Here is a 12,418-nt window from a genome sequence, read left to right as displayed (position 1 = left end):
CGTTTCTCATATATATGACCAATGATTACTTGACATTTCATATGATGCTCCTAACCCGCTTTCCGGCTCGATCACTTTAACCACCCAGCGTTTCCATGCATACACCCGTTTGCGCTTCTCCTGGCGGTCTTTCATCTCTCCTTACTACAGCGGCATCTAGTTACATCTAGTTAGCCCGCTCCCAGTTATCCACACCTAGTTAGCTGAATACGAGAAAACAACTTTCCAAATAATCTGTTTTCTGCTTATCATCGGGTTAACAACATCTGAAAGTTTCAAATAAATCAATATAACACACCTGAAATATTTCCTTATGTACAACCTTCTGTAATGTACGAATGACATAATATTGATTGTCTAAGTAAAAATTACGATACACTAAAACTTATATGCAGCACTCCGGTGTGTAGGTTATTGTATATTTTGTCGATATTATAACTAAGACATGCATGCTCGTATCTCTGTCAATAATCTGAACCGTACCATCTCTTGCAATCAAATTACTTAAAGCCATACACTCTTGGTGAATTAAACTAAAAGTATGGTAAAACAACGCAAGCATATCACATCACACTGAACATGTTTTGAAAGAAAATGAATATTAATTTGAACTAAGAAGAATATAACTCACCAAAATCGTTGACTCGAACTAGGCAAAACATAATGGCGATCCCACCCCGAGAGTTGAACGTAGTAAGAGCTTCACTCTAATGGCTGTCCCAATCAAGATCCGTAAGTAATATATATATATATATATATATATATATATATATATATATATATATATATATATATATATATATATATATATATATATATATATATATATATATATATATATATATATATATAGTCGCTCGCGGTAACATGTATTACGCACGTACCGCACACGCAATGAAAGCGTCACGCGATGCAAGAAAGAAGAATATTTACAAAATACTATGGTGCGCCAAACACGTCGCCTTAATAATACTGGAATCTATTGTGGTCTGGCCAAGACATATCAGGTATTTCCTAACAATTGTACTGTAAAGCATATCATAACTATGTCCGTCTGTGTAGTATGAGTGGGTCTGTTAGCAAAAGACGTAAGATCATGCGTAAAAAAGAAATCTTCGAGAAGGAAAGAAAGAAACAAACACATATTAGAAAACAAAGTGACTAGATTAAATTACGAAAGACCATATACACTTACAAGCTAATTAACAGCTACATTTTAGATACTTGAAGAAGAGGGGGGGGGGAGGGAGGTCAATGTCGAATGAACTTGACAGCAACGCAACAATAATGTATGTGATGCTACAGTAACAATTAAGGCTCTATGTAATCTCACCAAATTTACTGAATAATAAAGTTGTATACCACAAATAAATTACTAGCCTTACTGGAACATGTGTTCATAAACTTTCGAGTAAATTTTGCAAATTGACCTGTCCAGTAGTCTTGGGCGGCTGTGAGATGATGGGTGTAGCGAGTCATTAGGATTCTGTTACAAAAGCTGTTCGGTTACATAAGCTTGATGTATGCTCAGTGTCTAAGAAGCTTCTATATAAACAATATTTCAGTCCTAAAGTATTAAGAACAGGTATAATACTCTATCAAGAACGGCAAATTAGTAAGACGTACTCTGTCACGTATAAAGATTAAGTATCAAAGAGTTACATTTATGGAAAACTGTTCTCCGGTGCAAATATACTACTGGGGTTATATAAGTGCTAAACTAGAGTTCTTAGGAATGTTGGTGTCATAGGAAGGAATTGTTGGTATATTACAACATATATATTTATTTAAAACTCCAAGGAACCTTGGCACAAAATTTTACCTTCCGGGATATAGATTGCTGATGGTCGACGAATTTCGGCCAGTGAATGACTCCTCCTGTAGGGCTTCTTTTTCTTCTTTCCCTGAGTTATGTCTGTTGGTTCCTCGAGGCTAGAACGGCGAGCCTCTACTGGTTTCTCCTCGTAGTTGTCGTTGTCTTCATCCAATTCCAATATTTCTGAATCCGAAAAGTCTAGGAGAGAAAACAAAAGTAGCTGGAAAATGTACATGCATCAATGGAGATTCTGCGACCTGCTATTAACAATCTATCGGTATATTAATTTGCATCTATGAACTATCTTTTAAGTTGCATAATAATGTCCATTATCAATTTAAAACTAGAGTGACATGTAAAAATAATATTGCAAACATCTATGAATTAAACAACTTCTACAATCCGTTGAAATCTACAAACCATACCAGCGTAAAGAAAAAAGAAATCACGACTCATTTTTGCATTTCGTGTCTTGATCGCATCATACTAAGCTTCACATCAGAGTGAGTGCATCTTTTCATTAACTTTCTTGCGGGAATAGGCAACATATTTAAGTTTCTAAATTGAAGAATAGTCTATGCAAACGTTGATCTAATTAGCATTGAAATATATATGTGCTAATGTTATAACTATTTTTATTTCGTTCCAATTTAAAACGAGATCATATATTGATGAATGCACATAATTATTTTAATATTTCTCCATTTAGTTTTGGTTTTATTAAATTATAGGTACAATTTACTTTTAATAAAGTGATATTTTTACTTCCCACAATATTGGCAGGTTTAAAATACAAAATATATTTTGTGATCTTTTTTTAAACATTTAGTTATTTTAATCTTCTCCACGCTGTATTAGTGTCCCATAAAATAGGAGGAACCGATCTAGGCGTGCTAGAATCAGTTGGGTAGTTTTGTGTTCGAATTACTTTGTGCTGCATTTGATATCACTGCGGTGCAATTGAATTAGAACACTTGTATTAAGTATATTTATATAGAATTCTCTGTAATAATAATATTTCGTAGTAATTTCTACATGACGTTTAAAAGCCAGTTTAATTGAGAGTGTTGTCATCTTGACCTTAAAACAGTTATAGAAATTGTTGTCGACGCGTCGGTAGTTGCATGATTATGAAAAAATGTTTGTAATATTTGTGATCAACACAAGTTTCAAGATATGAAATATACCCATTTGTCGACTGGATTTAAAAATAGTTGACTAAAATTGCTTGATACATAAAAAGGTATACATGCAGAGTGTTCTCTTTATAATTATTGATTGTAAATGTTTATATAACCGAAAAAGTTTGTTTCCACAATCCTTACAAAGTTTTTCACAAGAAGTTGATAATAAAATGTTTAATCTTACACATCGCTTATCTTAGGCTATTCTATTGTAAATGAATTTTTAAAACATTTAGTATTACATGTGTATCTAGCGTCTCTTTTCACAATATGCGTGGTTTTGCTCGGAACGTTAGGAAATACAGAATGATAATAAACATTATGTAAATAAAATATTAATATACACATATTTAATGCCTGTTAGAAGTAATAGCTAAAAGAATTGTCACCAAGTGTAAGCATGAAAATATAAATTATTTACATCTCAAATCTTAAACTGAGATGGGTCTTCGAAAATATTAGTTACCACTCACATGGAAAACATTATCACATTATCTGAAACATAATAGGAAAATATATCAAATAATCAATAAATACGTATCTAAATTATGTTAGCGATCCCGTATGATGATAGTTATACAAATAAGTTTGTATTTCAGAGCATAGCAATGATTTTCGTTTATTAATTTTGTACTGTAGTAAATATGTTTGTATTATGTATAGTTATTTGAGTACTTAATACAACATTGAACAATACTGTAAGGTGGTACATGGCATGACGAAACTAAAACATGTTGCTAATAAAAGTTTTATTATGATCCTAATCATATTGCAATATTATTAGCCCCATTAAAATTAAGTTCGTATTAGCATTGGCAAATGGAAATGTCACACTATATATCCTCAAAACTAAACGATTCCAGTGAAGATTTTAATTACATTGAGTCCTTTATTGTGTAGAGAACTTTAAATTTATCAGCAGGATATTTTACGAAATTCCATGAAGACTGACTGCATTTGCTTTCACGATGACGTATTTATAGTTACATAATGCTGGTCATTAGCTTACCAGCCAGCAGTTCATCTGTATCTTCATATCTCCCGGAGCTCGCATTAGAACCCTTTCTACTGCCTTTGCTGCTCTTGCTGCTTCCAGAATCCCTCCGAGACGTACCGTCGGACAAAAGGGAGGTTCTTCTGCTACATAAACTACTGCCAGATCCCCGTCTTTCATCTGATTGCACTGAAGTCCGTCGACTACTTAAACTGCTTCCTGACCCCCTCCGATCGGTTTCTATCGAGGCAGCAGATGTCCTACGGCTGCTCAAACTCTCGGCACTCGCACGACGAAAGTAATCAGAGGCATACGACTGTCGTCTGCTACCGTAGTCCACAAATATCTGAGGAACGATGAACTTGGTTTGCTCCTGAGTTTTGTTGTTAAGCACTGGGCCCATTACAAGGCTTCTCTTGTCTTCTGATTTTTCATGGCGGCGGAATCGAGCTACAATAAATAAATGTTACTTAATGACAGAATATTTATCTCAGATATAACATAAAAATTGTATACTTTACATATTGAGTCAGGGTAAAAATGATCTAGATAGCTATTACTGTGATACAGTTTGGGTTCGTTTCAGATTCATATTTTTATTAGAAACCGTTTAGAAAACAATGAAGTTGAAGTTCTGGTATCAGGAGTTATAACAATCAGGCCTGAAACCAAAAGCAATTGAACATCAAGACCCAAGATGACTTTATAAGAAGTCTATGTTCTTTCGTGAACAAAAATTACTATACTAAATCGTTTTCATATGGTTCTAAAACTAGAAGCATCATTTAAGCATTATACTGTTGCACACTTAAACAGAATCATACGGATTTGAGCAAGTACTTTTTTAAGAAAAATGCAGACAGAACCAAATGATGGACGGAAATGACATCAGTTCAACAGCTTCACTACTTAAATTTCTATCTCAAGCACTCTGATTGAAATGAACGAGTCTGCAGTTCTACAGAATACAGAGATTTATTTAGGATTTTAGACGAATAATCACAAACTGTAATAGCTTGTCAAATATTTCATTTAGGTACATTAGTCCATCACAAAGTTTACACTTGCAAAAGCACCGACCAATAATTATTTGTACAAAACGTATTATCTCCTCCAGACGTCATAATTCATGGTACACTAAACAATAAAAAGGTGTACCATAATTAACTGGTTATATAACGTCATTAATATGACATTGCTTTAAATTCCTTACATTATTTGTATTGTAACGCTTACTGTCACGTAGCTACAAATAAGCAAGCGCCTTTTGCAATAATTCATCGATTTTCTGACAATATCTATTATTTAAAGTACCCATTATCCTACCCTATCGTATCATTCGGGCCTGAGATGCTTTTCGAAGTGCCATGCTTTTCAGACCATGAGGTTTTTTAACATTTTTTTGATTTGCCATCCTCTTATTACTTTTGCCTTGTAGGAAGGTATAGGTCATTCCTGATGATCACATCACAAATGTAACCAAATCAACTAAGGTCTTTACTTCACAAATGTTAGGAAACTATCATGTCTCCTCCAGCGTCTCACTGGATGGTGTTGTCCACTTGTTCCGTTTATGTTGTGGTTGCATTCAAGTTACGTTTATTTTGTGGTTAATCTATCTTATACCTGATATATGTCTGTATTATGATTTTTAAGAACCCTTTCTCTTCTTCAATGTCTTTGGATAAAAGTCCACGTTTCATATCCTTACTAAAACAGTGACAGTAATGAAGCCCTTAAAAGTCTGACATTCTCGTGCATTTGTCTTTCCTAGTTCTTTTCAGTTTGGAGAGGGCTGGTAATTCTACTGTCTTCCTTTTTTTACTTTTGATGGTAGTCAACAAAAATAACAATAACAATAGCCAAAACACATACAAGCTGCATCCAGTTTTGATTTATTGCTTCTTCAGGCTGAATTCAAATAATTATGTACAACATTAAACTTTACATTTTCTAGGAAATCACTGTTATAAACACTGGTATACATACAGCTGGGACGGCAACAACATTGCGTTGTAGACCTTATGGTTTGCTTGTAGACTGATGCATCTGTGCTCCCATGCATTTGTGATTAGTCTGTCGAAGGCCACAGTTGTGTTACTAATTCTGGCGTTAGTTTAATCCTCAATGTGGACTGAACGTAGAAACGTGCTGCCGAGATAGGTGAACATGTCCACTGCCACAAGGGTTTGGCCGTTTACTACGATGACTGACTCTGCATATGGCTTTTTGGAGCAGATTGGTAAATTAACTCTTTGTGATACAGATTGTGAGACCAAAAATGTCATAAGTTGACGATAAATGGTCCATACAGTGTTGCATGTCAGACTTAGCCTTGGCATTTAAGGAATGGTTGTCAGCAAAGTGGGAGATAACAGAGAGCCAGTTCATGTAGTTTCATTTTTACTAATAATCTCCTGAGATTAAAGAGCTTTCCGTCATCCGGGTATCTGATCTCGATTCCAGTGCCATAGTTGCCAACGGTACATGTAAGCATGGCAGATAACATCATACTGAAGAGAACTGTTGCCAGCTCACACTCATAACTGATTTCATTAGTGACTGGGAACGGTTCAGATGACTAAATCTGATTGTGGCCAACACAAAGTCTTGTTTGATTCCAATGGCGACTGCGAACGATTGAGATGACTCGTCATCGTCCACGGCACAAGCACGCATTATATCATTAAATTACCGAACCATCACGATGAATTTCTCTAGGCAACCTAATTTTGCCACCAACATCTAAAGACCTCCAGGGCTGGCTTCGTCAAAAGACTTTCGTCAGGTCGACGAATGCCGTGTGGAGTGGAGTTTCATTCCTGGTATTTTTCATGAGGAGATTTTGAACGATGTGAGTGGAATTTTCGGCTATTGACAATAAGGAGATGACACAATATTTGTCGCATGTCTGTTGCATTTAAGCTTGTATATGTGGACGATGGATGCATGCTTGTATCCCTGGGATATAATTTACTGAGTCCAAGTGACTAGAGGAGTTCATTCGCTGTATACGTGAGCCTCTGGTATTATAAACATATGCTGTAATAATATCTGCACCAGGTGCTTTGCCATTTGACAGCATATCAAGTGCTTTCACAGTTGCCGTCAGCGTTGGAAGATCAGCAAGTGACAAATTGGTTACCTGTTGCGGAAGTCAATCTAAGCTCTGCTCACTGATCAATGACATAATTTGGGGATGACTTCGAAGTCATTCTTCCCATCTTTTGACGTATCATTTTTGTCCGTCAGCAGTGTAGCGCAGTCACAGAACTTAGTATTGACAATGTTGCTGATAACATGTACAGCATATGTAGTAGAACATACATAACGATAGGATATTTTCCTTTTAGATATGTATTATTGAATTATTGATTAAATACTGTGAATTAACGAGGATTATAAATATTCGTAGAATTAAAACAATTGGGATAAATAGTATCCAAACGCTCAATCTTATATGTTTCCGTTAATAGACCTTCCATTTCATAATTAATCATATCAAAAGGCATACATGAAAAATCTTGTATCACATTTAAGCTTGGCAAGATTTGACAACATGACAGGAACATGATGGCTCGATAACATTATTTATACATGCGTTAAGATACTCGCAGATGAGTTTGTTCAACATATTGGAATCCTCACCTTTAACAATTTATCAGATAAACATCATTTAAGATGCACACTTAGTACAATGACTCAACCTAAAGTTAGTATTACTGAAATAAGTGTTTCCATCAGAGAAGTAACATTGCAAAAAATATGCTAGTGGATAAACCACGTATGCATGATATTGTTTATGCATTTATTACAGACAAAGTCATCATTAAAATCCTAGTTTTGTTTGTCAGCAAGTGTATGTTTTCTTTGTGATGTGATTCTAACTTAGTATATAATATAATGCAAACGATCTCAGTATTAGTTGACAATTCAATATAGATTAGTTAAGCTAGAATTATGCTCAATAACGATATGAATTTTATTTAATATTCATTTATATTTCGTTGAATCAATCTATGACAGAGAAGATACCTTTTAGAAAGCTGCATCCATAATATTCAACTATATGCTTTATGTTTTAAAAAATGTTGACTTAAAATTTTGTCTGTGAAAGTCTATATAGATCGTTATCTGAAATAATCCTTGAATTTTCATGCTTAGAAGATACACCCACAAAACATCATATTTTCATTTTTCGAAAACAAATGTGCTATCCCACACCATGACCGGTTAAAATAATAAGAATGAATCTAGTAGTTTGAATTGTATTTGTATATGTTCTAGCTCAGCCCCAACACGAAATTAACTCTGGAAGTTTTTGGCGAAAAGAAAATCCCATACAAATGAACTAACAAAATCTGTAGTTATTAGCTAGATAACTATTGGGGATCGATTGGTCTAAGGCGCTTGCAAATAGAGATCACCGATACCTCATATCTGTCAGCGTGGGAAATCTTGCTAATAGCTTCACATGGGACTGTGGTTCTTTAAGCTATTATCTGGTTTCTGCCTTTACCAAATATATATATTCTGAAAAAATGGCGTTAAGCCAAAACCAATAGCAACAAGTGTCTGTATTGTCATGTTTTCAAGAATGGGTGCATTAAAAATAGACACATGGAACAAATTAGGCACACCAGAATCTTAAAGGAGATTTTAGACCCATGCCAATCTAAAAAATCGTTCTGATATATACCTTCTATTGGTAGGATGATAGTATCGTGTTTCGTTTAGGTTGTCCTCTTAGATGGATAGACAAATAATAAGTAGACAGAAGAATTTTACTACAGTATTTTTTCTTGTGTAATGTTTGACGGGTATGTGTCAGTATTTTTCATTCTATTATATTATTACCGCCAAAAATAACGTCTCCATCAAGTTGTTTGCTTTGCCGTGAGTGATAAAATGTTGGTATTTGTTAACAACCAGGCCAGTAAGTCAATGCGGGCTCAAATGACACTGCTGATTGAGGTTACTGTTATATAATTGGGGTTCACTGTCGGATAATGTCAGTTCATTCTTAATTATGACTGTCTGGTTGAGAAGTTGGTCTTGCATAGATGGAGACAAAGTGATGAGTCAAAGTTGATAATATACACCAAAGCGGTCAATCTGTGCACATAACCATCTGCAAGATTGACCGTTATATCCAGTTTGAAATACATCATGTGCAAGCAGTTAATGTAAACTTCAGAAAGAACATTATAGTTTATATTTAATGATAGTAGGTTCTGCGGTTTGGCAGTTTAGTATTTTTATGAGCTCAAACAAACTTAAATACTTGATAATGTAACACGTTTAAATGGAGGGAATGATAAATGAGTTTTAGAGAAAGAAAACATCTGATTCATATGTACAAAATTCAAGTAATATAAATGAGTGATAATATTATGTTACAACTACTAAAAATAAGAATACTGACGTCTAAATACAATTGCGTGCTGCAAGAGTGAACGGTTCTACAAATTATTACTTAATAAAACTGATATTATAATAGAAGAAATTACAAAATCAGATAATACAATAAGAAAATACTTACTTGGGAATGCTTTTAATATCTAGCATATAATTTAAATGTATTCTTAATTTTATTAATTTTCATCAGCCTTAAATTAATTCCGTGGTCGTTAGATAATTATCTACCACTGAATTATCTTGGGTGATAGCATTTATTTTGCCTCTAGAAATTCGATCTTAAGGTGACTCAAAGAAATTGGAATTCCTATCAGATATAGTCCAATGATAATTATTCAATTAACCTTCAAGTTACTTTCAAGTTACCATTATGTCCATTTAATCTGCATTGTTTGTTATTTATTTTGATTCATTATATGCTATGAATTTTTTTGTTTTGGACTTGACCTTTTCCTTACAAAGTACTCAGTAATATTCTCAACAGAGACATTAACTGGGATTTATAGTGAATTCAAACAATTACATCTTGCATTATATTATTGTGACTAATTGGAAAATTGTAGTTGGCCACTACAGCCATATTTACAACTTCAGCGCTGGATCTTATTTCGAAACTACTGGAATTTAATTAGAACTTTATTCATTATGACCGGTGAAAAAATATTTTGGACTATTTGTGATTTAAGTCGCATTACTGTAAGTTCTTTATAAATTTTCACTTTGCAATCTAGGGAGATAAATTACTTGTTGAATGTTACAAAACTTGTTGGTGTTTGCTATTCTCTGTTACTTTCTTTAAGACTTAAGAATCGCAACAGAATTTAGAAGCTCATGTACTGGATATGAATGTCTCTAAAATATTTAGAAAACTTTGCTTTTGAAATTTAAATTCATTTGTTTAAAATGTTCTAAGTCCCAGGTATTATTTTACATATTTGAGAGTAAATAGTGAAATTTACAAGCTTTCACAGTGTCATCTCAAGTGGAGAACTTTATTTTAATTCCAGCGCAGGAAAGGTTAGAATCGTTGAAAAAGGATTAACTGGTCTAGTTGAAAGACAATTTGCTCGTTTTGAGGTGAAGACCTCTTAAATGAAAGAAGAAATAAAAAAATATGTATGTTCTATATTTGGTAGAAAAGAATATTGGATAAAAGTGCTTTAGGTTTGATTATTAATTCTCGATTGGGTTCCACTTCGCATGTTATGGAACTGAAATTAAAATACAAGAAAAAATAGAGTTCAGAAAGCTAGACCTTCAGAAAGATGAAAGAGAGAAAAACGCAATTGCAGAAATTGGAGAGACAAATGCAGTTAGAGATAGAGCAAACTAGAGAGACAAATTCATTTATAGTTGCAGAAATATGAAAGAGAGATGAGATAGGATAATGCAAATGTAGTGTGGAAAAAAATAGAGAAATGCAGAGAAAAGAGAAAAGAAAGAAAGGGAATTTCTTTGCAATTTATTTTGTCAGTAAGTCTTTCTCTCTGTCTCAGTGGTAGTACCAAATCTCAAACTGGCACAACTTTAAGGAATCAAATATTTTTGTAAGACTGATCACAAATCCTTATCTTGTCCTACCTGCATCTATTGCAAGAAGAAATGGTACGTTATAAAGGAAACAAGACAGAGCTACTCCAATGCTCTTATTTCAAAGTATATTCCTTTATTACTAGGCGATGACTTTGCTGGAGATAACATTGTGATTAATCCACCTGTTATTAACAAGGCTTGCATGAATCGAAACGTCGATCAATTTGGAAATGATGTCCCTGATTTATACCCAGCTTGTGTTGTTATTCTAGCTATGTCAAAAATGCTCTTGAGAATGTTGTTGATAAGGAAATGACACCTTTCGCTAACACATGTATTGGTCAGGCTTTTGATAAAGTCACGTTTGCTTCTGGTATTGATCAATGAAAGGTATTGATCACAATGATCATCTTTTTACTACCCATTCTCTTTTTCTAATAAGGGCGATACACGACAATCAATGGTTGTCGAAGAGGAACAAGATCCTGTTTGTCCCAGAAAGTTATCAGTGAAACTGAAGTCACAAACGTACATGTATGTTATTTTGCTAAAAATTCGTTTCGTATGAGACATTAAAGAAAGCTGAGGTACTCGCTGGTGACGAGTGGTCATAGAGCTATTAAAGTGTTGTTTCTAAGTCGTAAATACATGAAATTCTTAGTTTAGCTTATGAAACCTTTAGCTGTTAATTTAGGAGTAAATAAGACTTAATGCATGATCTTGAATCATGTGGTGGCCGACAATTAAATAAATTTTGTTTGTGAATAAAGTGGATCATGTCCCACTTATCATATGGTAGGAAATCCCAATCAGAAATAACCCAAGTCTCATCTGCAACCTATTGCTGCATTTGATGTACCATTTTTGTTACTCCCTTAACTAAAACGAAATCAAGCGACCAATACTTGTTGACCATAATGTGTTCGTGTACAAGATTCCCACAGGCAATTCCTTTGACGGTTATTTAAACCAAAATCATAATAAATGCTTTGATAAAGTTTTACACAATTTGGTGATACAACTTTTGGGACTATGTGTGATTTAAGTCGCATGACTGTACGTTCTTTATAAAGTTTCACCTTGTATTCTAAGGAAATAAATTACTTGTTGATTTTTATAAAACTTGTTGGTTTTCTCCCTTTTTAATTACTTAGTTTAAGATCATGGAATCCTAATTGTTACCCTATTGTGATGTTCAAATTATTTGTAAATCCCCTTTAAGTTATCATTAGAAAGTGTTCGAGATACAAATATCTTAATTATTTGTGGTTACTGACTTTATAACGGAACTAGGTTTAGGTTTACAAAAGTTGCTTGATTTCCTTTTTAACTACCACTTAAAATTGAAACTGTTAATTAATCTAAAAGACAGAACCCCAATAATTCCGTTTGTTACTACGAAGTCTTCGTTAAGCTATTCATGTTAATCATTTTTATCGATTTGGAAGAAATCTACTCATCGGTGATGTTATT

At 33.8% G+C, this 12,418-nt stretch overlaps 1 protein-coding gene across 1 annotated transcript in view; it reads right to left on the bottom strand.

The window, feature by feature from the left end:
* Positions 1 to 12,418, bottom strand: part of LOC149805369 (uncharacterized) — a 272,199-nt gene that overhangs the window by 68,267 nt on the left and 191,514 nt on the right. The window contains exons 4-5 of the mRNA XM_089934156.1: positions 4,010 to 4,444; positions 1,823 to 2,014 (exon numbers count right to left, since the gene is read on the bottom strand). Of these exons, the coding sequence (XP_089790282.1) occupies positions 1,823 to 2,014; positions 4,010 to 4,444 (627 nt within the window). The remainder of the gene's footprint in view (positions 1 to 1,822; positions 2,015 to 4,009; positions 4,445 to 12,418) is intronic.

This window comes from Sinohyriopsis cumingii, chromosome 2 (assembly GCF_028554795.1).
Source record: "Sinohyriopsis cumingii isolate HCF-2022 chromosome 2, ASM2855479v2, whole genome shotgun sequence".
NCBI classification, from domain to species: domain Eukaryota; kingdom Metazoa; phylum Mollusca; class Bivalvia; order Unionida; family Unionidae; genus Sinohyriopsis; species Sinohyriopsis cumingii.
This window is presented reverse-complemented; position numbering and strand designations above follow the sequence as displayed.